General features: G+C 40.9%; 3 protein-coding genes across 5 annotated transcripts; all 3 read left to right on the top strand.

Annotated features, from left to right (window-relative positions):
• Positions 1–226: 226 nt before the first annotated feature.
• On the top strand, positions 227–10,300 carry sgk2a (serum/glucocorticoid regulated kinase 2a). 2 transcript variants are annotated; one of them, XM_088289895.1, is made up of 14 exons: positions 233–340; positions 1,625–1,691; positions 2,482–2,543; positions 3,439–3,496; positions 5,606–5,689; positions 6,942–7,073; positions 7,142–7,254; positions 7,345–7,381; positions 7,476–7,562; positions 7,950–8,045; positions 8,154–8,309; positions 8,433–8,522; positions 8,932–9,083; positions 9,755–10,300. In XM_088289895.1, the coding sequence occupies exons 2-14, from the start codon at positions 1,677–1,679 to the stop codon at positions 9,816–9,818; spliced, it is 1,146 nt and encodes a 381-aa protein (XP_088146021.1). In that variant the 5' UTR covers positions 233–340; positions 1,625–1,676; the 3' UTR covers positions 9,819–10,300. The 2 variants fall into 2 exon arrangements, with proteins under 2 accessions (XP_088146020.1, XP_088146021.1); XM_088289894.1 differs by having other exon boundaries at positions 227–340; positions 8,932–10,300.
• Positions 10,301–10,540: 240 nt separating this feature from the next.
• mybl2a (MYB proto-oncogene like 2a) lies at positions 10,541–18,760 on the top strand. Its single transcript, XM_088289138.1, has 12 exons — positions 10,541–10,689; positions 11,945–12,038; positions 12,375–12,446; positions 13,054–13,143; positions 13,267–13,487; positions 13,607–13,727; positions 13,860–13,913; positions 14,031–14,254; positions 14,833–15,535; positions 16,264–16,506; positions 16,598–16,798; positions 17,686–18,760. Exons 2-12 carry the CDS (start codon positions 11,946–11,948, stop codon positions 18,292–18,294), a joined length of 2,631 nt encoding a protein of 876 aa, XP_088145264.1. The 5' UTR covers positions 10,541–10,689; position 11,945; the 3' UTR covers positions 18,295–18,760.
• Positions 18,761–19,246: 486 nt separating this feature from the next.
• nsun5 (NOP2/Sun RNA methyltransferase 5) lies at positions 19,247–24,565 on the top strand. 2 transcript variants are annotated; one of them, XM_088289149.1, is made up of 5 exons: positions 19,247–19,657; positions 20,279–20,990; positions 21,776–21,983; positions 22,431–22,595; positions 22,923–24,562. In XM_088289149.1, the coding sequence occupies exons 1-5, from the start codon at positions 19,445–19,447 to the stop codon at positions 23,119–23,121; spliced, it is 1,497 nt and encodes a 498-aa protein (XP_088145275.1). In that variant the 5' UTR covers positions 19,247–19,444; the 3' UTR covers positions 23,122–24,562. The 2 variants fall into 2 exon arrangements, with proteins under 2 accessions (XP_088145275.1, XP_088145276.1); XM_088289150.1 differs by lacking the exon at positions 19,247–19,657 and adding an exon at positions 19,814–19,871 and having other exon boundaries at positions 22,923–24,565.

The following is a 24,565-nucleotide window of genomic DNA, read 5'->3' as shown; positions in this document are numbered from 1 at the left end:
ACTTGGGAGGCACAAGCAGTTGCTCCTCTACTAATCTAACATGTTTTTGCAAATATGGGTAGAAGCCAAAGTGACCAGAAAACAATCCACAAACCACTAGAATGTGCTTTGAAAAATTCATACAGTTCAGTCCAACTAAAAGCCTGCGACGCCTCCATGAAATTGGACACACGTGTCGCCTCTGCTGATGTTGAACAACTTTCCATCAATCATTCACTCCCTCGAGGTGTACAACTGACTTGCGATCAGTCGGTCCTCGGCAGGCAGTTGCTGCTGCTGCTGCACATATTTTGGTGGACGCCTTCACACCTTGGTCGTGGTCGTCTTCTTGCACTCACGGGTGAGCATGCCGCACACCTTCCACAAACCAATATATACTAACATTGTTTTACTGTTAATTGCCTGCATTGTTATTGAAGTGTGGTTGCTGACATTTGAAGATAGTTCTTTGAGATTCAGAAAGAAAAACCTAATAATAATGGAGGGCTTTTTAAAAATGATATATATTTTGAATATAATTGTAAACTTTTCAGATAATCCAGACTGATATTTATGCTTCTTGGTGATTCAGACAAAACGAACTTTTGTGGAGAGTATCTTTTACAGTATATTGCAAAGGTTTATAACCTTTCCAGGCTGAAAGTGTTATTTTGAACATTCATACGCACATTCCTCTGCGCCATAGTTATTGAAATTGACGATAGTAATGAGACAGCTATTTTGGTATATCATGTTTTGTCTTCCTTTATTGAACATGTTTCATCAAATATTATAATTTAACAAATCAGTGTAATGTACTTTTATTTGTTTATATTTCATTTCAAGTCATTTCAAATGATTTTAAATCATAAGAATTATCACGTGACTATTGGCTGGTTGACTGGGAAAAAAAAAATCACAAAAACTGACGTGTTAAAAAAAAAGACTTATTGTTTTTCTCTGTTTTTTTTTAAAACATTAATATAATATTCTTTGCCTTTGACTACATTTTTTAATGGTAAATGAGAGTAAAGTCATTTTGTATTCTGTTGTAATGTATTCTTATGCCTAAGAATAATTCTGTATTTACCCTTCCTTCCTTTTTCAGCGCACTTTTATGATAGAAAGACAATTATGACTTAGAATTTTAAGTATGTGTTCATGCAAATGTGTATGTGTTCTTGTACGGCGTGACAGTTAAAACAATGACCCAATATTTAGCATGTAAACACACACGTCTGGATCACTATTTGCCCTTTAGTGTGTCTCTGCTGGTCCAGCATCTTCTACCGTACAAACCAGATTGACCCGCTCTGCACGTACTGCGCTCAGCATTTCATTGGCTGATTTCAGTTTCACTGCATACCACAAAACAAAAATGTCACAAAAAATATGTATACCCAAATAATGACGGTCTCATCTCAATTTACTCTCTTTTTTTTTTTTTTTTTACTGCGGTATGATTGGCAACACATGGATACACAGGTTAATTGTACCTTACGGTATCTAGTGTCATCATAAGTTAAAGATGACAAATATCCAATACATTATTTGTAGTAAATTTAAAAATAAGAAAACCTGGATACTCATAGATTCGCTGGATTACAGCTAAAACCTGAAGGAAACATCTTGTCTCTTTTCTCAGGTCAACCAAAACGGATGCTTGGTTCCCACTGGGAGTGGAATGGATAAGAGCCATGGCCCACTGTAATGTGAGTTTGAGTTTTCCTCCTTGCGCACGTTAAAAAAAGTCAGACTTCTTTTTAACCTAGTGCAGCCATCGAACTTTATTTTGTGACTTTGTTAGAACAGGAAGTAGAAAACTGTAATTGTTTCTGCCACTCAAGTTCCATTGGGCCACTCGAATCAAATAAGCAAACCAGCAGTTAATCCTTTAGTGAATTATTCACAAATGGAGGACCAAGGATAAGCAATCAAGCTGGTTTAGCAGGACTCCAAGCAAGTCCGGGTTGGCTAAGAGCACCTTGACTAATACGTTGACGACTGACCAAGGTAATGGCACTGATTAGGATGCTTGCGAGAACATCGGCACAACTCTGGCACAACTACGCTGGAGACACTCGTTAGTTCTCTCACAAAGGCAATAGTTAACTAAATTGATTGATCCATTAAGAAAAAAATAAGAACACAGGGTTGTGGCCGACAATTTTTATGAATAAGGCCGAAGGGTCGAGGCCGGAAGGGTATCCAAGTCGCGACCGGCAAAAGAGGGTCAAGTGCCCCGATTCTGATGCATTTGCTTTCAACTAGTTCTTTTTTTAAACAGGAGCTACTGGAGAAAACTGAAAACACACCAATTTAAACCAAATAATCATTTATGTCCCCTTTAACGACTGAACTAATAAAAAAATGTTACTTATGTGGTATTTACAGTCGTCGAGTAACTTTGCACAGAGAAGCTAAACAGTTCAGCAATGACAGAATTTGTTTTCAAGCAGCTTTTACGGCTTTTTGCATTTTTTTGCACCGCTTCTCTTGCAGCTGCGGTCGCCATCCTCTTCCCCCCACGATGACGTCAATTTGGGTCCTTCAGCCGACCCTCAGTAAGTATTTCCACTCCTACAGACCATATGAATCTTCTCCTTAAAGTTGTCAGCATCCGCAATGGTTCTCAAAATGTACTTTGCTGTACTCATAACTTATGAAATAATTATTTCTTAAATTGCTAATTTAGAAAACCAAAATACTAAACCAGTACCTCCTGATTAACTAAGCTTTGGCCCAATTAAAAACTCTAACTTAATTGTATCATATAAACCTGCGCAAAATATTTGCTGCTTGGAAGCACATAACATGGATCCAAATTTTCCAACACCTCGACGAAACACTGCTTTAGCAATATATACATGGGCGCTGTTTCTTTGAAAATATTCAGTGCGATTGTCTTCTACTGGGATTCTGTGAAAATTAATCCACTCAGGTTGGCTTCTTTGCGAGAATCACTCGTCACTTTTTAAAAAAAAATACATATAAAAATATTTTGGCGCGGTTGTAAAAGACTCTAAATATAGTGACTGAATCTCTAAACTGACAATGCGGCCTGTTCTTTTCGAAAGGAATTCTCTCAAAAACAGTGAATCGAGTTTTTCATGATATGTGGATTTACTGTATAGAAATTATTTCAATTGATTTACCCGAGTGCGGATAAGGAAATGTATTAAGTTTCATTTTTTGCCTAAAAATAACACCTGTTTTGCAGTTAATTGTGCACCAAATGCTACTAAAAAGAAAACCAGGATATCACACAGTCTTGCTCACGATAATTCACTCTTTTGTAATACTCAGATATTTCCAATAAAATATTTACTTACTATGTACTGTACAATCTTCTTTATTCAATTTGTAATTCGCCATTACTGCTCAGATTTCAACATGAGTATTTAATGCTGTGCACGGAACATTATAGTGCCTTTAATAGTTAACTCTGTCTTGTTGCAGTGCCAAGCCCACTGACTTTGACTTCTTGGCTGTGATTGGCAAAGGGACCTTTGGAAAGGTGATACAATTACTTATTCACCTCATGTTGAAATGAACCCATTTTGCCCTTGGGAGGCCTTTCAATGAGCGACTTGGAGATTTAACATTCTTTATTATTACTTTGGAATTCTTGTGCGATATATATATATATATATATATATATATATATATATATATACATTTTTTGAGAATTGTTTCTAAGAAAAATGCCTCTAAAGATGACTCTGATTAGATTGTATTCAAGGATCAAAGAAAGCGTTTTGAGTAGTTCTTTTAATTCAAATATTCTTCATATTTGGTGAGTTTACATTAATTGCAAAATCTTACTCAAGTAAATATCTGTTACAAGCTTCACAAAAATAGTAGTTGAAAAATGTCATTAATTGTAATTAATTATGACATTTTTTGCGATTAATTAGTTCAAAATTCTTGCTGCTTGACAGCACTAATAAAGACTTGACAGTCTCTGTTACTCAATACTTTAAATTCTCAATGATTCATTTACAACAGAGCACTGTAGATGTACACACTAATGCAGTTTTCATAGGTGATGTTTTTGTACACTACCTAAATGTGACGCAAGAGAGAAGGAAAGTCGCGCTTGACGTCGTGCACACAATGTTTTCATGAATCATTAACTGTGCCGTCACTTAAGGTCATCTATCCCCAATGGCAATGTAACATAAAATGTTACCTGTTTAGAATTAGAATTAGAATTAGAATCAGAAATCCCTTTATTGTCATTGTACTCAAGTGTGCAACGAGATTAGAGACCTCCCCTCTCCAGTGCAAGACAACAATAATACAGACAAATATATAAATTAGATAAATAAGAGAGTGCAATGGAAAATAATATTGGATAGGATATATAAAAACACATCACGATGCTGTTCTGCAAGGTAAGGGTGTTCTCGTGTGTGTGTGAGAGTTCAGAATGGAGATGGCTCTCGGAAAGAAACTGTTTCTCAGTCTATTGGTCCTCGATTTGATGCATCTGTAGCGCCTGCCAGAGGGCATCAGGTCGAACAGGTGTGAGTTTGGGTGGGTATTGTCTTTGACGATGTTGAGAGCCCTTCTGAGGCACCAGGCGGTGTAGATGTCCGACAGTGAGGGGAGAGGGCAGCCAATAATCCTTTGCGCTGTTTTGACTGTCCTCTGGAGCCTCACTCTGTCCGCCTCAGTGCAGCCGCCGTACCAGGTGGAGACACAGTACGTCAACAGGCTCTCTCTTTAAATACGAAGTATCCTTCAATGAATCCTTCAGTGGGTCTGTTTTTATTTATTATTTTTTACCTTTTTTGGGAAACCACAGCCAAGCACTTGGCGCTTCCCCAAGAGTACATCGACAGCAAACTCCATCTCTCTCAAATACAGTCAGAAATGTTTGCATTTTAGTTTCCATTTCTTAGTGTTGTCCCCCCCCCCCCCCCCCCAATATTTACACACACATGCGTATTAGCGGCTCCAGGTGTGGGAAAACTATGGCCCGGGGGCCACATGCGGCCCGTTAAAAGTTTTAATCCGGCCCGCCAAACTTGAATAAAATTAAATGAGTAAATCTTCTTAATGTTTTATTTTCTAAATACTGTGGTGTCTCAAAGATAGATATTTTGTTGTGATGCTTTTGTTCATTATCATTTAAAATGAAATGCGTTATTTTTCTCCGATGAGGTGAGGTTACCAAAACACTCCATCCATCTGCTCCGGATCCAGCCCCGCTATCAGATTTTACAACCCATTGTGGCCCACCAATCAAAAAAGTTTGCCCACCCCTGGTTTAGCCTGTCTGCCATTCTGAGGTTTGAGGTTCAAATCCTGCCAGCCCTTTATAAAATAGTTTTATGGATGGATCTACAAAAATTAAGATCATTAGTAACAACTCCAGGCTCTGTAGCCTCTAGCATGTAAACTGTACTTTATTTAGATTTGTCAGCAAGAGTCATGCTTGGATAAGGTCTTCTTGTCCTTCCGGCTAAACGTGATTGTAATTTGTCATTGTCAGGTGTTTCCACAGTTCACACAGACATCCGAGGCCTTTCTGTGGCCACGTCCTGGCCGTAGAGCGTCCACGTGGCGCTGTGAAGTGTTTACTAAACAGGAAAATTAACACACAAACCTTGCAATGCAGGTCCTGCTCGCCAAGCTCAAAGCCACCAACCAGTTTTACGCTGTCAAAGTGCTGCAGAAGAAAGTCATCTTGAAGAAAAAAGAGGTGAGCACCCAACATGCCAGAGATGTACATGTGGTACAGTGAAACAAGAGAACATAAAAGGCCTGGGCGAGAGACAGGATTTGAGGCAAACAACAAAGTAGTTCAAAGAACTCTTGCACATAAAAAAATAACATACATGGACGGCACAAAACTGCTAAACAAGAATTTTTGTGCATTTTCTTCCACAAAAATCTACTCATTCAAAATGTTTATAAAACTGAGCTGGCATATCATTAAAAATCTACAAAAAAAGGTTTCTAACATGCCTGCCATCTAGTGGTGATTCGTGATATTTCACCGCAAATCTACAGTCAACCCCTACAAACTTGCAGTTCAGCCCCTGTGAATTTTTTTAAAATATTTTTTTTCTATATTTTGATTTTTCACAGTTTTTCCATGATTTTTCCACCCTGATTCCTCCTGTTTGTCATGAAAAGCATATATTGGATGTTTATCAGTGGTTTTTGAAGAATTACTTGGGTTTGTCACCCCAAAAAATAAACATCAGAATTTCTTTTAAAATATTGTTCAATGAAGGCAGTGCCAGATCAACTTGACAAATCTTGAATATCAGCGTTGAAATTCCAAGCCAGAGAATTAAAAAACAAATATGAAAGTAAACACAATTGCGCTGATTGTGTCATGAGACATGCATTTCATATAGTAAATAACTCTTCTGCATGAAATATAAAAGCCACAGTAAAAGAAGGAAAAACATTGCCATCTGGTGTTTATGATGCGCTACTGATCCTCACAGAACAAAGAGTAGAAGTGCAACAAAAAAAAAATGTATCTAGCTGAAGGAAGCAGAGCAGCTTCCCGTGTTCTCATCAATGTTGTTTGGAATATATCTTATCTAATCAGCTGAATGCTCAGTGCAAAGAACGCTTTTTATAACGATTGATATATGATATGATATACGATATATGATTCACACACACGCGATTTACTGCTTGAGCAGTTCATCTTGGGAAAATAAAAGTCACATTCAATTTGGATCTGATCCCAATCCTGAAACATATTCAGACACTTGTATCACTGCCAAACCTGATCTGATCCAGTTCAGTCTCTTGGAACTGTTGTCGTGTCCTCATCACAATTCCTCACAAATCTCTGAGTTCTGACTATGAAAGGCCAAATATTTGCACATATAATAAGTCTCTTCTCTTCTATAAAAGAAACAAAACAAATGGTGATATTGCCGCTGTTGTGGTCAGAGCATCTTAGCGTGTTTCTTCATCTCCTTTTGCAGCAAAAAAACATCATGGCGGAGCGAAACGTGCTGCTCAAAAGCCTGAAACACCCGTTTCTGGTTCGGCTCCATTACTCCTTCCAGACGGCCGAGAAGCTCTACTTTGTCCTCGACTATGTGAACGGTGGAGAAGTAAGCGCTGGCAATGATTCACGTGCTTGAGCGGTGCCTTCTTATGCGCTTGCTCTCTGTTTGTGCAGCTCTTCTTTCACCTGCAGCGTGAGAGATGTTTCTCCGAGCCCAGAGCGAGGTTCTACACGGCGGAGGTGGCGAGCGCTATCGGCTACCTTCACTCCCTCAATATTGTCTACAGGTCAGACTACCAGTACACCAAAATATCTATCTATCCATCCATCCATCCAAAATGTGATTTTGTGTGTGCGTGCGTGTGTGTTCATCGCAGGGATCTGAAGCCTGAGAATATCCTCTTAGATTCTCAGGTAAATAATCACAAATTCTCCTCCTCTCTCTGACTGACAGCTCTTTTCTGTCGAGTTTGATATGTAACTCCACGCTTGTGCTTGCGTTGTGCAGGGCCACGTGGTGCTGACAGATTTTGGTTTGTGCAAAGAAGGTGTGGAGCCAGAGGGAACCACCTCAACTTTCTGTGGAACACCGGAAGTGAGTTGAAAGGAATGAATGTTGAAATCCAGAAGGACAGGGATCGTAGGAGTTATCCAGATGTGGAACTAGCAACAAAAATACAGCAAGAGTCTGATAAAACATTTTTTACAGTATCAGTGTCTGAACATGTTACGTTGGATTTTTCAAGTAAAATTAACATTCAGATTCGTGCTAAATGTACAATTTGGTTCCTATCCGGATTAAACTTGGTTTGCAACCTCATCAGCAAACAAGATCATTAATATCCCGTGAGATTCGACAGATGTTTTTGGACTGTCTGTGAAAAGTAGCATGTCGTTGATGATTTTGCAAATTATTTTCTAATTCCTACTTTTTTTTCTCTGTTTGGTTATCTGCTCTGAATTTGTATGTTTTCCACCAAAGTACTTAGCACCAGAAGTTCTTCGCAAGGAACCTTATGATAGGACGGTTGACTGGTGGTGTCTTGGAGCTGTGCTCTATGAGATGATTTACAGTCTGGTAAGTGCGGATTTGCCGTGCGCGTGTGTTTGTTTTAATGCGTGCGGTAAATGTGAGTGTGTGTGTGTGTATGTAGGTAATAACATCTGCCCATTCCCTTCATGGTAGCCTCCTTTCTACAGCCGTGATGTTGGAGAAATGTATGACGGGATTCTCCATAAGCCTCTGCTGCTCCCACCAGGGAAGTCTGAGGCCGTGTGCTCCCTGCTCGAGGGTCTCCTGCAGAAGGACCAGCACAGACGCTTCGGTGCCATTGCCGACTTTGTACGTATCTTTAAATTAGGAGAAGAATTTTTTTTTTAACTCCCATCACTTCGAAATATCTTTCAATTCCAAACACAAATGAAGTGATATCTATGGATTTGTTTTATACGTTGTGTTTTATAGTTAGAAATCAAGAACCACACCTTTTTTTCATCAATCAACTGGGATGACATTTACCACAAGAGAATCACTCCTCCGTACAACCCCAATGTGGTGAGTGTCAGGTCACAATGCCGTTTAAAAGGGAACTTGTGCTACTAACTGTATTTTGTCATTCATTGGCCTTGTGGACTAGGCAAAATATTCTTCACCAAAAAAAGAATAATAATAATACTTCAAGCTACCAAGTTATTTTGTCATTCATTGGCCCTGTTGACCAGGCTAAATATTCTTCACAAAAAAAACAAAACAAATCACTTACAGTAGTTGAGTGAAACTCTATATGTAGTATACTGCCACCTGGTGGCCAAATCACACATATCAGAAGGAGTTGCAATGAATTAAATCATGACGCATCAACAGTTTCATTCCTCACGACATATATGATGATGTTATTACTAATAATTTCTCAGAAGCAAAAGCATCCAAACTCATCTATCGCAATGTCATTTCCCATGTTTAGAGGGGCCCTGCCGACACTCAGCATATCGACCCCGAGTTCACCAGAGAAATGGTTTCTAATTCGGTGAGTCGGACGCCGGAATTTAACGCCAGCACAAGCGCCAGCAACGCCTTCAACGGCTTCTCCTACGTGGCCAGCGAGGACAGCTTTCTGTGAGCCAACTCAATAGTTTAAGTTGGGGGGCGAATAGCATGGCCCCTCGTGTCATATGACAATGAACAGTAGGTGATCACTGCTCACCCGAAGGGTTCACAATGGGGCCTGGAATTGAAAGACCCATAGTTAATCCGGTCCATTTGTGATCTTCTAAAGTACAATTAGGAGGAGGTCGCAAATGTAAAAATGTGATCATTCTATTATTGCTTGTTTGTCTGATGATGTGCAAATACTCAAAGTGCAATGGTGAGGACAGCAGTGGCGTTTAATGGACTTGTTCTTCTGCACCAATCTCATCAAAGCTTGCCTTTATGGACTTTGTACAACGAGAACAGAAAAAGAGCAATCCCCAAACAGTTGGGATCTTACTTTGTGAGTTGTCTTATTAATATGAGGAAGTAACATTCTCGGACAACAAACTGTGAGTAACTGTTTTTGGTAGTGTCTCTCTGTCACATCACATTTGATGCATTGTGCAGGGATGTCCTACCGACCGACTTGAGGTGTTGACTTTTAAGCACTTGCAAGATCAGAAGTACTAAATGTATTTCTCAAGCCACCAAAGGAAGTACATTTTTTTTAGATTTGTTATGGTGACTTAACAACAATTAAATGGAGAATAAAAATGTTAACCTTCTCAATGCCTTTTCTATCCATTTTGCTTTAGAGCGCAAGAGAACATGCAAGTGGGTTTGGACTTCAACAAGCAAACAAAGAATTTATCCATTTAAGATGGAATGAACAATGGTCTGAATTAAGTTGTTGTTTGAAAATGCTGAAATTGGACGGTTATATACTGTTTTTAATGTGTATTGTCTCAATGATGGTTTCTGTATTGTGCCTTGTGAATGTTATGTTAAAGGATACATTGTAAATGGTTAAGAATGTCGTTTATTGATACGGCTTTGTTGCACTGTTGTAAAATATTAATTAGCGGTGCTTCGAACTATCACAGAGGGAAAAAATACATTTTGTATTATTATTATTATTATTATTAAAATTTTTGTTGTTGTTTTTTAGTTGTGATACAAGTACAACTCCTAGGATTCCTGTACACTGCGTGCTACTATCATGAGTAAATTGAAATGTAACTTTGATTGGAGTTTTAATTTTGTTTTAACATAAAATTAAAATTCAGTAGCCACTACCATGTTCTAATCTCTCTCTCTCTCTCTCTCTCCCTCTCTCTCTCTCTCTCTCTCTCTCTCCCTCTCTCTCTCCCTCTCTCTCTCTCTCTCTCTCTCTCTCTCTCTCTCTCTCTGAACTACTGAAAAACGACGAAGGCGTTGTAACTGAGTTCGATGGATTCCGACATTGTTGGAATAGTTTAATTATTTTAAAAATAAAAGTGTCATCATTTGCTCCAACAAATGTCTCTAGTTTTTCGGTTTGTTCATCTGGGCGGGGGAAACAAAGCATGATCAGGTTTTTCTGTGGTTGGGCTGTTTGCATTTGCGGTTTTGGCCACAGGTGGCGCTACACTTAAGTGTGAACGTTACAATTAGCATTTAGCAGCAGAGACACTCATGTGTTCGTGGGAATATGCTAGCTTGCTAGTTAATGCCAGGCTGGAACTTTTATTAACCGATTCGGACACATAATGTGAGCATTTTCTCCAATAATATATGAATGGTCTACATTACCTTAATGTTCTTCGTTTGATTCACGGCAATTCGTTTTGTTTACGTCTGCTAATGTCAAATATCTCAGCACGTTTAAAGAGCTAAAGTTAGCTCACGGTCGTAATGTTGCACGAATGTGCGTTAAATCCCATTCAAAATGTTCTCGCTGATTGTTTAACGCTATGCGGATTATTTGAAATCAAAGAAAAAGTCCAATTTTGTTTGCATCCCATTTGGTCACGAAGAGCCGCATCGTCTTTCTGCAAATGTGGAAAGAACAAAACAAAATAGTTCTTGGTCGTACAGCTTAAACTGTATGTATCACCTGTATAAAACTGGAACGTTGCAACAGTGGTTCCCAACGTTTATTGAGCCAAGGCAACATATTTGGGAAAAATCTCACGGCACACCACCAACCGAAAATGGAACTAAAGGTTTGACTACTAAAATAGTGAAGATCTGGTTTCAGTGTACTCACGAATGTATTCGCTCAGTGAGTAATCGGTGTTTGTTCAATTGAACACAATCCTCGCATGACTTATTGTGCCTTATTTCTCAAATCCATGTCACAAATGTGATAGGGATACACAAAATGTCCACCTTCTTCTAGGTCTTGTTAAATGATACATTAGGTTGATGTTTGGTAGAAGTGAACAGGTTCGTGTTTGTTCTTGGACTGGATTAATCGACCAGAATTTAGTTTTTTTGCAGCTTCTGTAGTCAAAGTATGTTCGACCTAGCATGCACACCTGATAGTAACAACATCGTCACAACAACAGTCACCGTTGCAGAAAATACGAGGAAAGCCTAGCCAATGCAATTTGATGATTCGTTTAATTGTTGAACTCTTAATTGTTAATTTATCAAGGATTGGTTTGCATATTTGTCATGTTTTGACAAATTGGAAGTGGAAAACATATTTTCACACTATGAAGACAAAAAGTTCTCTTATATGTGGAAGTTGGTGCTGAAAAAAAATCAATGATTCAAATCTTAGTAGAAATGATCAAACCACAGAAGGGGAAAAAAATACCCCCACACTCCCTCAGAAAAACAAATCACAGGCAATATCCCTTGTTTGTTCCATATTAAACGGTGGCATGAACACATGCTAAGATCAACCTTTTCCCCCATCCCCCATAGCAGTTGAGATATTTTATGTTTACATCTTGCCAGCTGAAATGTGTACGTAGTTCCTCCTGATATGTCTGCGTATTGTCAATGTTTATTTGCAGTATGGCAGAACAGGCTGATGTTGATGTGTGTTTTGACATTGACTCAAGCTCTGTGGACAAGAATGGCCCCAAAGTAAGATGGACTCAAGAAGAGGTTAGTGAAAAGCGGACTTTATTTAGTTACTGAATTACACGGTGTACTCAGCAGAGAGTAAATTAGAAATCTAAGGCTCGATTTTCACTGCATGTGCAAGTGCTCCATTTTGACTTAATGCCTTCAAGACCTTTGTTGTTTATGTTCTGTTTGTCTAGTTCCCTGTACAAAAAAGTGCATTTGTATACTTGCAGAACAGTGGGCCGAAAATTCTTATTGTACTGTTCAAATAATGTGAATCACAGCTAAATATTCTGAGATGATTTCACCTTTTTGCTAAGCTGTTACATTAAAAATAATGCCTTGCTCCTGATGATAATTTTCTGCTCTATGCAGGATGAAAACCTGAAAATCCTTGTCCAAAATTTTGGAGAACGCAACTGGAATACTGTGGCCACTCTGTTACCAGTAAGAATTTCTTATGAATGAAGAACACCATGTAGACCTGAACGATTTATCGGATCGAGATATCGATTCCAGACAATGCAATTATGTGATCACCAAAGCTTTTTTTTTTTCAGCTCTGCAGAATCTGTTTTCAATGTCAATTTTTTCACATACTCTCTCCTTCCTTTCCCGCCAAGATAACCAATCTGAAGTGGCATTCTATTTGTGAGACATCACACAAACCAATCAGCTCAAATCTGGTTTAAAAAACTGTACAGAAGTAATGTTAGTGAAGGCTTATGTAATACAATAGAAAGACGCTAAATATGAATTGATCGTTGCAACTTGTCATATTATGTCGTGAATAATTGTATATGGGGTCAGTTCCAGTTGTAACACACAATTTAGCTCATGATGGCCAGACACCATCCACTATCGTGCGTCTCCCTTGATCAACCTGACCCTGATGTCAAAACAGCAGTTTAGAATATTTCCATGGTTTATTGTCCCAACTGCCCGTCTCTAATCCAAAGTAAAAAAAAAAAAAATATTAACATGTTTTACAATCACAGAGGTTGAATACACATTCACTGAGAACATTTGTCAATTGTGTCCCCGTTCTTGACAGGGCAAGACAGAATTACAGTGCTTGCAACGCTGGAAAAATATGAATGGTCATGTGGTCACAGATGGCTGGTCCAAAGAGGAAGATGAAAAGGTGAACGACTTGGATCCAATTACAGTAGAACCTTTATAGATTCTGGTGGACCGTCAGTTTGTATGGATTTCACACAATCTTTCCGTGAAAAGTAATTTTTCATCTTTGTTTCCTTGGAAGCAGATAAAAGAGTTGGTGGGCAGGTTTGGTACCAATCGCTGGAGTTTGATTTGCAAGTACCTGAATGGGCGGGTGGAGAATCAGTGTCGTGAGCGTTGGCTCACCCACTTGGAGCCCCTGTTGAAGAAGTCCACCTGGTCACACGAGGAAAATCTCATCATTTACAAGGCCCATTCTGTCTTTGGGAACCGCTGGGCGGAGATCTCCAAGCTGCTACCTGGAAGGTAGGATGCTTTATTGAGCGTTCGGTCATTCATTATATATATATATACACCTCATATGGACGCAGGCATTGCAACATACGAAGATGTGTATGCCGTTTGTTTGTCTTTCCTTTTTGTAGGACAGAGAACGCAGTGAGGAGCCACTGGAACTCTGCACTCAAATCAGATGCCAAATTGGAACAGCTCAAAAAAGACGCAGACACCATCACTGTTGATATTCAACAGTTTGTGGAAGGAAGGGTATGAACAGAAATATTTTTTGAAATTCTATTATGTGCATCTTGTCGTTGGTCAGAATTCTTTCTCAACCAAATATGGCCTTTTTTTATGTCAGGCAATTTTGACAGATTTGCGTAATATCACATTTTGCAGGTGAACTTTAAGTGTGACATTTTATTGGACACCTCACCTGTAACTTCTGAAGTGGTGAGCTCCTTTTTTTTTTGCAGTATTACATCTTGAAAAGGTGCATTGAAATGTGTGACTTAAGAGAATCTTTTTTTTCCCCCCTCCTTGTTGGACTTTCTCTTTGCATTTTTGTAGGTCAAAGAGGAGAAAGAGCCACGCAAAATCACCCCGAAGAAGTCGGCCCCACTCGCGCGCGCTTTGACATCGAAAGGGACCATGTCTCCCAACAGTGCCCCCTTGCCCACCCGTCCCACCTCAAGTGGTCTCACTGCCGCAGCACCAGCAACAGAAGCAGTGGACCAGAAAAAGTTTGTTGACGCTGCATTAAAGATGATTGCTGAGGACATGCTACCGCTCAGGTACGTTTCGAATGGTGCTCACTCCAGATGGCTTATTGTGTCACCGCTTGGTTGTAGCAATGTTTACTTATTTATTTCAAATGAGTGGGCTGGTGTTACAGTAAAAGAAAAAAATCCAACCAACAAAAATGTGTGTATACCATTTTGTTTCCATAGTCGTGTTTTTGTTTGGCCAGCAAGAAGTCAATATGGGGGAGGTCAAAATTTGCTTCTATATCCAGCTAGCAAAAATGACTTGGATGTCTCGTTTTACAACTTGAAGGGTAGGCAGGCACTCAAGAGAGCCAAAATACAAATTGGATTTAAATATTCTATGTGCGGGGTGTCTCAAAAGTTGGCCACTTTTCTACTTTGTTCCCAGCATCGTTCGTAGCAGTTTAGGCTTAGCTTTGTCAAGAGCTGATCCTGTTTAATGAAACTTTCCATGGAGAGCATCAATTGTCCTCCGCATTAGATCAGTGTGACGAGTTGCTCTCGTCATCGGCTCCCATCATCAAACAAAAAGCCAGTTGTCGTTCGAATGTTCCAAGCATGTGGTTTAACATATCAAATGCGTTTTTTCCCCTCCTCCCACACAGTTTTGTCGAAGGAGCCGGTTTCCGGTCCTTCATGGGCACCATCGGACCCGAATACCACAAGTTGTCCCAGCGTTTCGTCGGCTTGCAACTTTATGACGACGTGGAGAGAACGATCAAACCTCAGCTCATCCGTGACTTGAAGGCCTGCCTGTGCAAATCCCAACAGGGACATGGCGCCATTCATGTGACCTGTGACCTCTGGGCGGGCGTGAATTCCAACCCGATGGATGAGCCCATCGTCATTGTGCAGCTCCACTTCATCAGCGACTCGTGGCAGATTCGCCGGCCCACCGTGGCCTTCCGTCACGTGAGCCACAAAGACCTGAGCGCCGCCGTGGCCAAGGAGCTGGAGGGCGTGCTGCTCGGCTACGGCGTCTTTCCGCAGACCATCGGCTATGTCCTCGTTAACCACGCCAAACAAGTGCTCGCTGCCAACAGTGTGTTCTGTGACTACAAGATCATGTGCCCGTCGAACAGGGGGGAGCCCGACGGAGATGAGATAGTGGCCTTTCTGTCCGACCGCATGTCCGATTCAGAGTCCTCATTTTCAGAGCTCAAGATCGGGACAAGAATCGCTTGCGTGGCAAAATCGTTACAGCTGGTGATCAGCGAGGCGTTGAAGAACTCCAGGGTGGTGGAAAACCTCCTCTCACATGTCCACAATGTCGTGGCTTTCTTCAGGGGCAGCACGTACTGGAGTGAGGTGGGGAAAACGCACGTTCATGCTATGAGATCATATTGCTATTCTCTCTTTTTACGAACAATTCACGTCCGGTACATTTTCGGTGTCTTAATTGCAACGGTGGAATTTCAGTTCCTTTGATAGTCCATCTTTAAAATGATGTCTGCAGGAAAAAAAGTCCTCCCTAAAATAGACTCAGTCGTATTTTTAAGCTTGTTCCCTGGCGGTTTTCAGCAGATTTTGGGACGCTTACTTTCAGGTCAAAACCTGCATGAGCTTGCTGGCGTCAACAGCGAAAGTACATTGCCTCATATTTTTCACAAGCAAGTCTGTAGCGTAGTTGTCAACTATATTGAAAGTTTGGATTTTTTTTTTTATATTTAAATAAGTGCAAATAAATAGCGACGTTAGCTACATTTGAAGGCTTGTTAAAATTCTTTTGTTCAAATCAATCACTGTCGTTGCAGAAGAAAACAAAAGAGACACGTGAGCTGATTGCGTGATGGTTCATTTACGCCTGGCTTTAATCAGCTCGTTGTTGAATTTATCTTATCGCTCATGGCTTTGAAAAAGTCTTGGAAGATGCTGTTTGCTTTTGCGACATTCCAAGGGGGTGGCGTCGTGTGTCAGTGGAGGTCAACACAGTGAACAGCAGCCAGCTGCGAGGTGGCTGTATTTATGGCACTTGTTCCCTATGCTTGTTAAAACACATGGTTGACGCATCCAAACAAAATTGTGTCCTTGTGAAGGTTTTGTTGAAGGAGTGTGGCGTGTCTTTGTGTCCGCCCTCTAACCACTGTCGCTGGAACTCCATGATGGTGTCTTTGCGGCGGATGGTGCAGGAGGCCGCTTGGAACGGCATCATCACTGTACTGGCGCAGGCTCGCAGCGAGACCAGCGACGCGGCCACCGCCCCGCCTCTGATCATGGTCAAGAGGGAGCAAGTGCTCGACATCCTGGCTCTCCTGGAGCCCTTCCACGAAGCCTTGCAGGTTCGGAATCGTTTTAATGCTGTCACAATGTGGTAGAAGACAACGTGAGTATAATTTGTTTGGGGGTGGGCGGGGCTGCCGTCACTTGTAGGTCTTGTTAGGAAATGCAGTGGCCATCTCATATGTCCTGACCTCTCTGGTTGGCCTCGATAAGACGTTGGAGGGCTGTCGCACCAACTACAACCACTTCAAGAAGGCCCTACGCTTGGGCCTCCATGCTCACTTCCAGTACCTGTTTCACCAGAAAGACCTGATTACAGCTGCCGTGCTTGACCCCAGGAACAAACTGCAGGTATGTACTCCATACTGGGATCCCCAACCACGCGGCTGTCCCTGGGCCATTTGGCACCATGCTATTCTGCACAATATGTGGCAAATTACTCAAATCAGCCATGAGAAATGTTTCGGCACATTGAGACAAAGCTCTCGTCAGCTGCTATGGAAAAAAAAATTCCACCTCTTGCTGAACCTAGCCTTTAATTTATAAATAGGACTAAATACACGGTTCCAGACTGTCCCCAAATGGTGGCGTATTTCATCTTTTAAATGTTGTATTGTTGTTATTATTAAAATCTGATGGGCTAGAAGGAAAAACAAGGACAGATTTAGACAAAAAAAAAAATCAATGTTTTTAATTATTTCTTTTAATTTATTGACCACTGCAATTAAACCAATTATTACTAATACAATTTAAAAAGAGATTTAATTGTACATAGTCTACCTGCACAGATTATGATTATTTATCTTCCACTGACCTAGTTTTACAACTCAAATTTGGACCCTGAGCACAAAAAGTGCTTTGGCTTCAGCGTGTAAATTCTTGTGAGAATAGTTCTTATTTCTCTTCCAATATTTTTTTACTAATGCATGAACGTACTTCCATGACGACTCAACTGAGGCGATCTAGGTGATAGTTTGAAGTCCCTGACGTTCAATTACCTGTTATGTGTTGTTGACAGACTTTCTCCTGCTGCACTCTGCCGGTGCAATTTGTACTTAAGACTTTTTTTTTTTTTGATGATTACTTATAAACAAATAAATTGAGGTCACACTCCGAGCAGGAACCATTGACAGTAGAACCCTAGTGAGAACAAATTTTAGTGCTTGGTGCTCCATTATGATTTGCACACTAAATTAAATTGAATTCAAGTCAATTCAATTCTCACTTGTCTTGAGCAGGACTTCCCTGATAACCATCTTGAAGACCAGAATGGTTTCCTAACCCCTCCAACAAAAGATGAGGTTCGCACCATTGTGGAAGCAGCACTGGGGAACCAAGCAGGCTCGGTTAATCCCACAGTGAAGACAGAGGAAGACCAGAAAAATGAGGAGGGAGGCCAGCTGCTGGACGGCGGAGCGGAAACAGCAGCCGCCATCATGACGGAGGTCTCTGCAGCCAGTTCGGACAGCAACTGTGACTCTATTAATGTCGTCGGAAACAAACGTAAGGCGGATGACAACATCCCCCTGCTTCCGTCAAAGACTGCAACGTCTGAGCTTGACGTGTACCTGTCGGAGCCGCTGTTGGGAAACGGCTCCAGTTTGGTCTACTGGAAATCCGCCTCTCGCTTCCCCAAACTGCAGGGCATTGCCAAGAGACTGCTGGCAGTACCGGCCACCTCAGGGGGCTTCGACAGGCTCTGCCCAATGGCAGCCTGTATCGTACGGGCTAAACGAAACCGCATGCCACCTCATACAACAGAGAGACTCCTTCTTTATAAAAACTCTTTGAAGACAAAGACTGGCAGAAAATCCGGTGGCGTCACTAAAAGCCGGCTGTCCAAGTGATTGGCTGTTTCTTTCAGCCCAGTAAGATGATGGCAACTGATATGCAAATTACTTTTTTTTTTTAAAGTCGGTTTAATGAAAAAAAAATTACAACCAGTAATCCAGACAGCCACCTAACTGCGTATTGTTGGGTTTTTTTTAAACAGTAAAACTCAACAATTGATGGACAGAAATTAATGTCAAGCATATCTGCCTCACAGTTCGGAGCTTTGGAGTTTGACTCTTAGCTGCGGTCTTCCTATTTGGAGGGTTTACTCTCTGCCACATTCGCCCAAAAAACATACATCAGGTTATTTGAAGATGCTAAATTGTTCCTAGATTTGAATGTGAATGTCAATTATGGCAAGCCCACGGTCAGCGCCAGCTCCCAAGTAACCCGAATGAGTACAGGTGCTAAAGAACATTTTGTAAATAATTTTTATTCAAGGTGTTCACTGTCTATAATAAAACAGTTTCTCAATATGAATCTATTTGTAATAATTGTTAAGTTAAACTATTAACCCCATTGTTGTTCTTACATTGTTTTAGGATCTTGTGTTTCTAAAACGTCAGACCTGAACTTTGTTGTTTGACCGGCATGGCACTAGCCCAAGTTGGGTGTCGTCATTGCTAACTGCATTTGCAGTATTACGCCGTGGCGCTGGACTGGAAACAGTTGGAAGTTGTCGCCATACGTCACAAGCATACATACGAAGATACATTTGTAGTAATATTTTTTTAACCAAACTATTCAGTGGGGGAAAAAAACGATCACTTCTCATGTCGACACACCTCACGTAACACACTAATGTGGGAATATGTGGTCTAAAAATTAGATTACGGTCATGGAAACATTAACAGGTTGCGAAGGAGAAGGTCTTCTCATTTTTAGTGGAATGTTGTCGTGGCAAAATTTGACAAACGCAACTTTAAAAAATAAAAACGCGACTGGTCTGCGCATGCTGATGACGTCAGATACTTATTCACTTCCGAGGTTGCGGCTACGAGTTCCTTCACGTGTGTGTGAAAACATGTTCGTTCAATTCGTGAAACTAATGCCTCTCGTCTTGTAAATTTCTGAGAACATATTTATTTTCGTAAATTTAGCCTGAGTTGATCGGACGCCTTTTCATCGCACACTCGTCAAGCTCGTGGATCGGTTCTCTTCGTCATGTCGCTGTACACGAAAGCCGCTGAGATCCTGGAAAAGGTGGGGAAGCAGCAAGGTGCGCTCAAAACGCTGGTGTATGAAAGTAAGTTTGGCAACATCAAGCAGCTCTTCGCTTTGGTCTGCGAAGTCCAGAAGTTCTCGTCCATCTTGGAAGAGATCATCGCGTCCACCCAGCTGCTGAAGCACACTAAGCTGAAGATGCCCTTGGCCAAGGTGTGTAATGGGAAAGTTTTACGTAAAACATTTCTCAGCGTGTTCCACACAGGGTTATAATAGCTTTGGAATTTGCATTAGAATTTAGTGTACTGATGCTCAATGTAATGTCATAAGTATCCACTATGAGGCGCCAGTGCAGGAGACGATGGATGACTGATGTACTGGAGAGTAGAGGAAGGTGTTGTAGTGAGGGCGACAGCAAAGCAAACTAGTGAGTGACACATCAAAGCGTCCTGTTTCTTTTATAAATCTACAACACATACAACAATATCTCGTTTTGAATGTTTTTTTAATTATTTTTTTAGCACTTATTTTTTAAATAAATTTTCAGAGCGGATTCTTAGTTGTTTTTAACGCTTCATTGTAGTTCAGTTTTTTATTAGTTTTAGTATTATTTTTTAATTTATTTTAATTATTATTAATTCTAATGTTAAAGTAAAAAAAACAATATCACGGTAAGTATTGTCTAGTAAAAACGCACCAATTATTATTATTATTTTTTAAAAACAGCCTTCAGTAGTGAATGGTAACACACACTTCAAGAGAATAACACTGCATTTTTTTTGTCTTAAATCAGGTATTCTGTATCTCAAAATGAGTACCTTTTTTCCACAACAGGTTCTAGCCTACGACCTGCTCATGGGGCAAGGCCTCAAGTGTGGTGGCTCCTGGAAGGCGCTGCTGATGAAGCATCGCTCCAGGCTGCAGACGGAGCTGGCACTCATGAAAGTCAAGCGGAAGGTAAGCAGGAATGAAGACCTGCTTGCCAGTAACATCCAGCAACCTGTCGGACACCAGCTGCCCAGGTATGTGCGCGTCAACATACTGAAGACCACCGTGGAGGACACTGTGGACTACTTCAAGAGGGATGGCTTCACTTACAAGGGGGAGGCCTCGAAGTTGGATGACTTGACTCTCACGGCCAGAGATTTTGTGAAGGACCACCACCTGCCAGAGGTGCTGGTCTTCGCGCCTAAAACGGACTTCCACGACCACTTCCTGTACAAGGCTGGCCACATTATTCTCCAAGATAAAGCCAGCTGCCTGCCTGCCTTCCTCCTCAAGGCCCCGCCCGGGAGCCACATCATCGACGCCTGCGCCGCCCCGGGGAATAAAACTAGCCACCTGGCTGCCATCATGAAGAACAAAGGCAAGCTGTTCGCCTTCGATTTGGATGCGAAGCGTCTGGCTACCATGTCCACCCTCCTACTGCGAGCCGGCGTCACCTGTCAGCAGCTGGCTAATCAGGACTTCCTAAAGGTGGACCCCGACAGCGAGTTGTACAGCGACGTGGAATACATGCTGCTCGATCCCTCGTGCAGTGGATCAGGTCCAACAGTGTTTCATCACCTTTAATGAGCCAAAGCACATATTTTAAATCTCACGCCACTCTGGGGCCTGACAGAGTTATCGGGCGGCTGATGTAATTGGCTGACGTTAGCTCTTTAACAATCTTTTAAATCTATTTTTAGCTCTTTATTAGTTTTTTTTTCATACATTAGCACATTACAACATAAGACAAGGAATCATTCTAACACCAAAAAAACGGCCTAAGAAATCATGCAATTTTTGCCAATTTATTTCTCTCTGTCTGTAATGATACATAAATACTCTAAAACACATTTCCATTTTTTGCCAGTAAGTCCCAACCTTTATTGTTGTAAGCTTTAAAAATAAAAATAAGTGATATTATCTAACCATCAATTTTCTGAAATGCTCGTCCTGACTAGCATTGGGGGCATGCTATAATTTTTTTAAATTAATCTGTCAATCGGTTATCAGAATTTTACTTATACATTATATCAGCATTAGACTAAAAAATGCATCTTTATCTCTGGGGCCCTACACAATCCCAAACAAATGTGATAAAAGCATATATAGCATTGTGAAATAATGAGGCGCTTGTTGGAATTTCCCTGCAAATTTACTTACTCTGCTATTGTTCTTTTTGCAGTTTTGCAGGTTACAGGCCAAATTAATGCTGTAGAAAAAGTTTTGAAATTACTTTCCTTGGTGTCCTTTTTCATTTCACAAAAACCTGGCATTTGAACAAGGGTGTGTAGATATCCACTGTCGTTCTCACATTCAACCAGTGTGTGTACGTGCGTGTTTCAGGCATGGTGTGTCTCAATGACCGCTCATCTGGCGACCCCCAAAAGGACGCATCTCGTCTGGCTTCGCTGGCCTCCTTCCAGCTCCTTTGCCTGAATCACGGCCTCCGGTTCCCCCGCCTGAAGCGTCTCATCTACTCCACCTGCTCCGTCCACAGCCAGGAGAACGAGGGGGTCGTAACGGCTTGTCTCCAGCAGAACCCCGGCTTCAGGTACACACTTTAAGTCCAGTCCACCACACTTCAGAAACTCCAAGTTTAGCTTTCTTGTAGTCTAACACAAATTATCTGCACATGATATTTAGTTTGTAAATAACCTGCAATACATAACAGCTGCCAAAGCTGGAAATGTTTTTCTATTTAGACTGAATGGCAATTAAAAAGCTCTAGCTAGCAAATGACGGTGTCATTATTGCTTGAGAATTGTTGTCATTAGTGGTTACAAAGGTAATAGCTGCATGTTTGTTTATTTGTTGTTTTTTTTTTTAATTATTTTTTTAAAGCTAATACATTACTTGCTAAAGGGACTCACCAAGAACCAGTCTCCCTTTGGTCCCTTAAACAAATGCCTACATTTAAAGTGAGCTAAGACTATGTTGCCCGGCACGCAGGACTTCCCGAGACACACCATCCATCTCGTGTGTCATGTCTCCCCCCCAGGCTGGTTCCTCTGCTGCCTGAGTGGCCCGAACGAGGCCTGCCGCCCCTTACTCAGTGTCTCCGTGCGAGCGTCGACGGGACACGCACGCATGGATTCTTTGTAGCCCTGCTGGAGCGATGCAATGAAGCCGAGAATGTGATGCCACAGCTAACGGTCCAGAGAAGGTAGATGACGTTGCATTTTAGAAAACTGTGACGTAAGACATGTCATGTGAACTTTACCTCTGAACTATCATTTAAATGTAGATCTGGACTAATTTTTCAGTGCCAACAAAAGACTCAATAAGCTATTGGACTTGCATTAGGCTAATGAAAATGGAAATGATGAAAATACTTTGAAAAAAACTTTTTGGAAACCAATAAATAGCCCAAAAGAAAGAACACTTTGCTTCTCATCTGGAGAACTATAACTTTGATTGATTGACCTGCTGAACTCAACACTGCTCAAATCCCAAAACATCCACTCTTAATCAATGCGTTTGCATATTATAGCCATCCCGAGATGACGGTGAGCTGCCCGGCCGCTTGTAAAAAGACTCCTGAAGCCACTCCCAACGAGTCTGAGGCTTCAGAATGTGAGGACAAAGCGACGCCCGCTGAAGACAGCGCGCCAGGCGGGAAAAAGAAGAGAAAGAGAAGGAAAAGAAAGAAAAAGAATAGCGCAGGTGTCATCACGGAATTGAATTGCTGAATTTGCATTTGTTACACATTTTATGATGTAAGCTTTTCCATTTCATAAAAAAAAAAAAAAAAACTCTACCTTACGCAAACTTTCAGTGCCTTTTGTAATGGTTCTCCATGGAATCTTGCTTACGAGTGAAACAATTATTCCTCATGCAGCGTAGATGAGTGAGAGAGCTCCAAGCAAATTAAAAAAAAAGTGGTGTAGATTGCATTGTAACCTGCAGGGGGTGCTACAACCTCACTAAAGATGGAGCTTTGCTTTTGCCATTTAGCGTGAGTCGTGTAGACCTCCATTGTTTTTCTTTGTCCTCCTTGCTGTGCTCTCTGCTCTCTTAAGATCACGCATCCACATCTTGTCTCATCCCTCCCACTTGGCCTCGCCCAACTCTTGCTCTCCCTCCATCCTCAGTCCTCCAATCCAAGCGAGGTGTTTTCTCAAAGCGCTATCAAGGGAAGTAAGGATTTTTCAACAAAGGAAGGTGTGGTCTCTGCATGCTGTTACCACCGCAGGTGCTTAAATGGAAAACTTGTTACTTAAAAAGCTCTTCTCATCATTACTGGGTGAAAACTGGCATGCTCAAGTTCATGAAATCATATTTTAACTCTACTTCCGGCCACACAGGTCATTATTTTAAGTGCCCTCATCGTTTAAATGATGTCTAAAGTGTTCGTGAGCGTTCTTACATGACTTAGGTTTAATTGGACGACTATATTTCAGGTGTTTGGGCTCGCCCTATAAGATTTGGGTCATTCTAGAATAGGAGGACAAATGAAGGGGCTAAAAGTTTGGAAAAACTGACTTTTATATTTTGGTTTTCAAGAATAACTGTTGAACCATCAACAGTAAAGTTAATATTTTGTATATATTTTTTTCTGTTTTTGATGCAACACTGTTAAGGGTATGCAGGCACATGAAAAACATTAAAAAATGTTGCTGAGTAAATCATTTTCAGTTAAGTTATCTGCATTGGAATAGTGTTGTAACAAAGATCTTACATTTTCTTCATCACTCTAATTACAGTAACCGAGTTGTAAATCCACGCCAATGTTTTTCTCAAGAGTACACACTACTAACTTGGCAAGAGCCAACTTAAAAAATAAATCAGTTTTTCGGATAATATGGGGAACAGCGTTGAGTTGGATGGAGTGGCACACTCCATTACCGTTAAAAGCATTGCAAAAAAAAAAAATAATAAATAGGGGAGAGTTCTGTACGTTAGGTCGAGCTCTAAGAGCAATTAGAATGATGATGTCCTTTCTGCTTAAAGAGAAAATTACAATTTCAAATCTATGTGACTGTGTCAGTCATCTCGAGTGTGGGCCAATCTAGAATATTACGCCATTATTATGAATTAGTTCGCCTCAAAATGTCAGCTTCATATTTCAAATAGTGACATTTGGAACATCGTGTACTTTTCACCTATTTGTCACAATATTCCCTTGACCGTCTG

Source organism: Idiotropiscis lumnitzeri, chromosome 3 (genome assembly GCF_059441095.1).
Source record: "Idiotropiscis lumnitzeri isolate Australia: NSW breed Sydney's pygmy pipehorse chromosome 3, RoL_Ilum_1.0, whole genome shotgun sequence".
Lineage (NCBI taxonomy): Eukaryota > Metazoa > Chordata > Actinopteri > Syngnathiformes > Syngnathidae > Idiotropiscis > Idiotropiscis lumnitzeri.
Note: the sequence above shows the minus strand (reverse complement) of the source record. Positions and strands in the feature narration are given on the sequence as shown.

What these genes read in the sequence shown, in the direction of transcription:
- mybl2a (XM_088289138.1), top strand. Translation starts at nt 11,946, where the DNA reads ATGGCAGAACAGGCTGATGTTGATGTGTGTTTTGACATTGACTCAAGC. An exon ending in CTGTGGCCACTCTGTTACCA is followed by an intron (nt 12,447 to 13,053) that starts GTAAGAATTTCT and finishes CGTTCTTGACAG; the next exon opens with GGCAAGACAGAATTACAGTG. An exon ending in CCTTCCACGAAGCCTTGCAG is followed by an intron (nt 16,507 to 16,597) that starts GTTCGGAATCGT and finishes CGTCACTTGTAG; the next exon opens with GTCTTGTTAGGAAATGCAGT.
- nsun5 (XM_088289149.1), top strand. Translation starts at nt 19,445, where the DNA reads ATGTCGCTGTACACGAAAGCCGCTGAGATCCTGGAAAAGGTGGGGAAG. An exon ending in TGAAGATGCCCTTGGCCAAG is followed by an intron (nt 19,658 to 20,278) that starts GTGTGTAATGGG and finishes TTTCCACAACAG; the next exon opens with GTTCTAGCCTACGACCTGCT. An exon ending in CAGCTAACGGTCCAGAGAAG is followed by an intron (nt 22,596 to 22,922) that starts GTAGATGACGTT and finishes TGCATATTATAG; the next exon opens with CCATCCCGAGATGACGGTGA.
- sgk2a (XM_088289895.1), top strand. An exon ending in ACTATGTGAACGGTGGAGAA is followed by an intron (nt 7,074 to 7,141) that starts GTAAGCGCTGGC and finishes CTGTTTGTGCAG; the next exon opens with CTCTTCTTTCACCTGCAGCG. An exon ending in TCCCTCAATATTGTCTACAG is followed by an intron (nt 7,255 to 7,344) that starts GTCAGACTACCA and finishes TGTTCATCGCAG; the next exon opens with GGATCTGAAGCCTGAGAATA.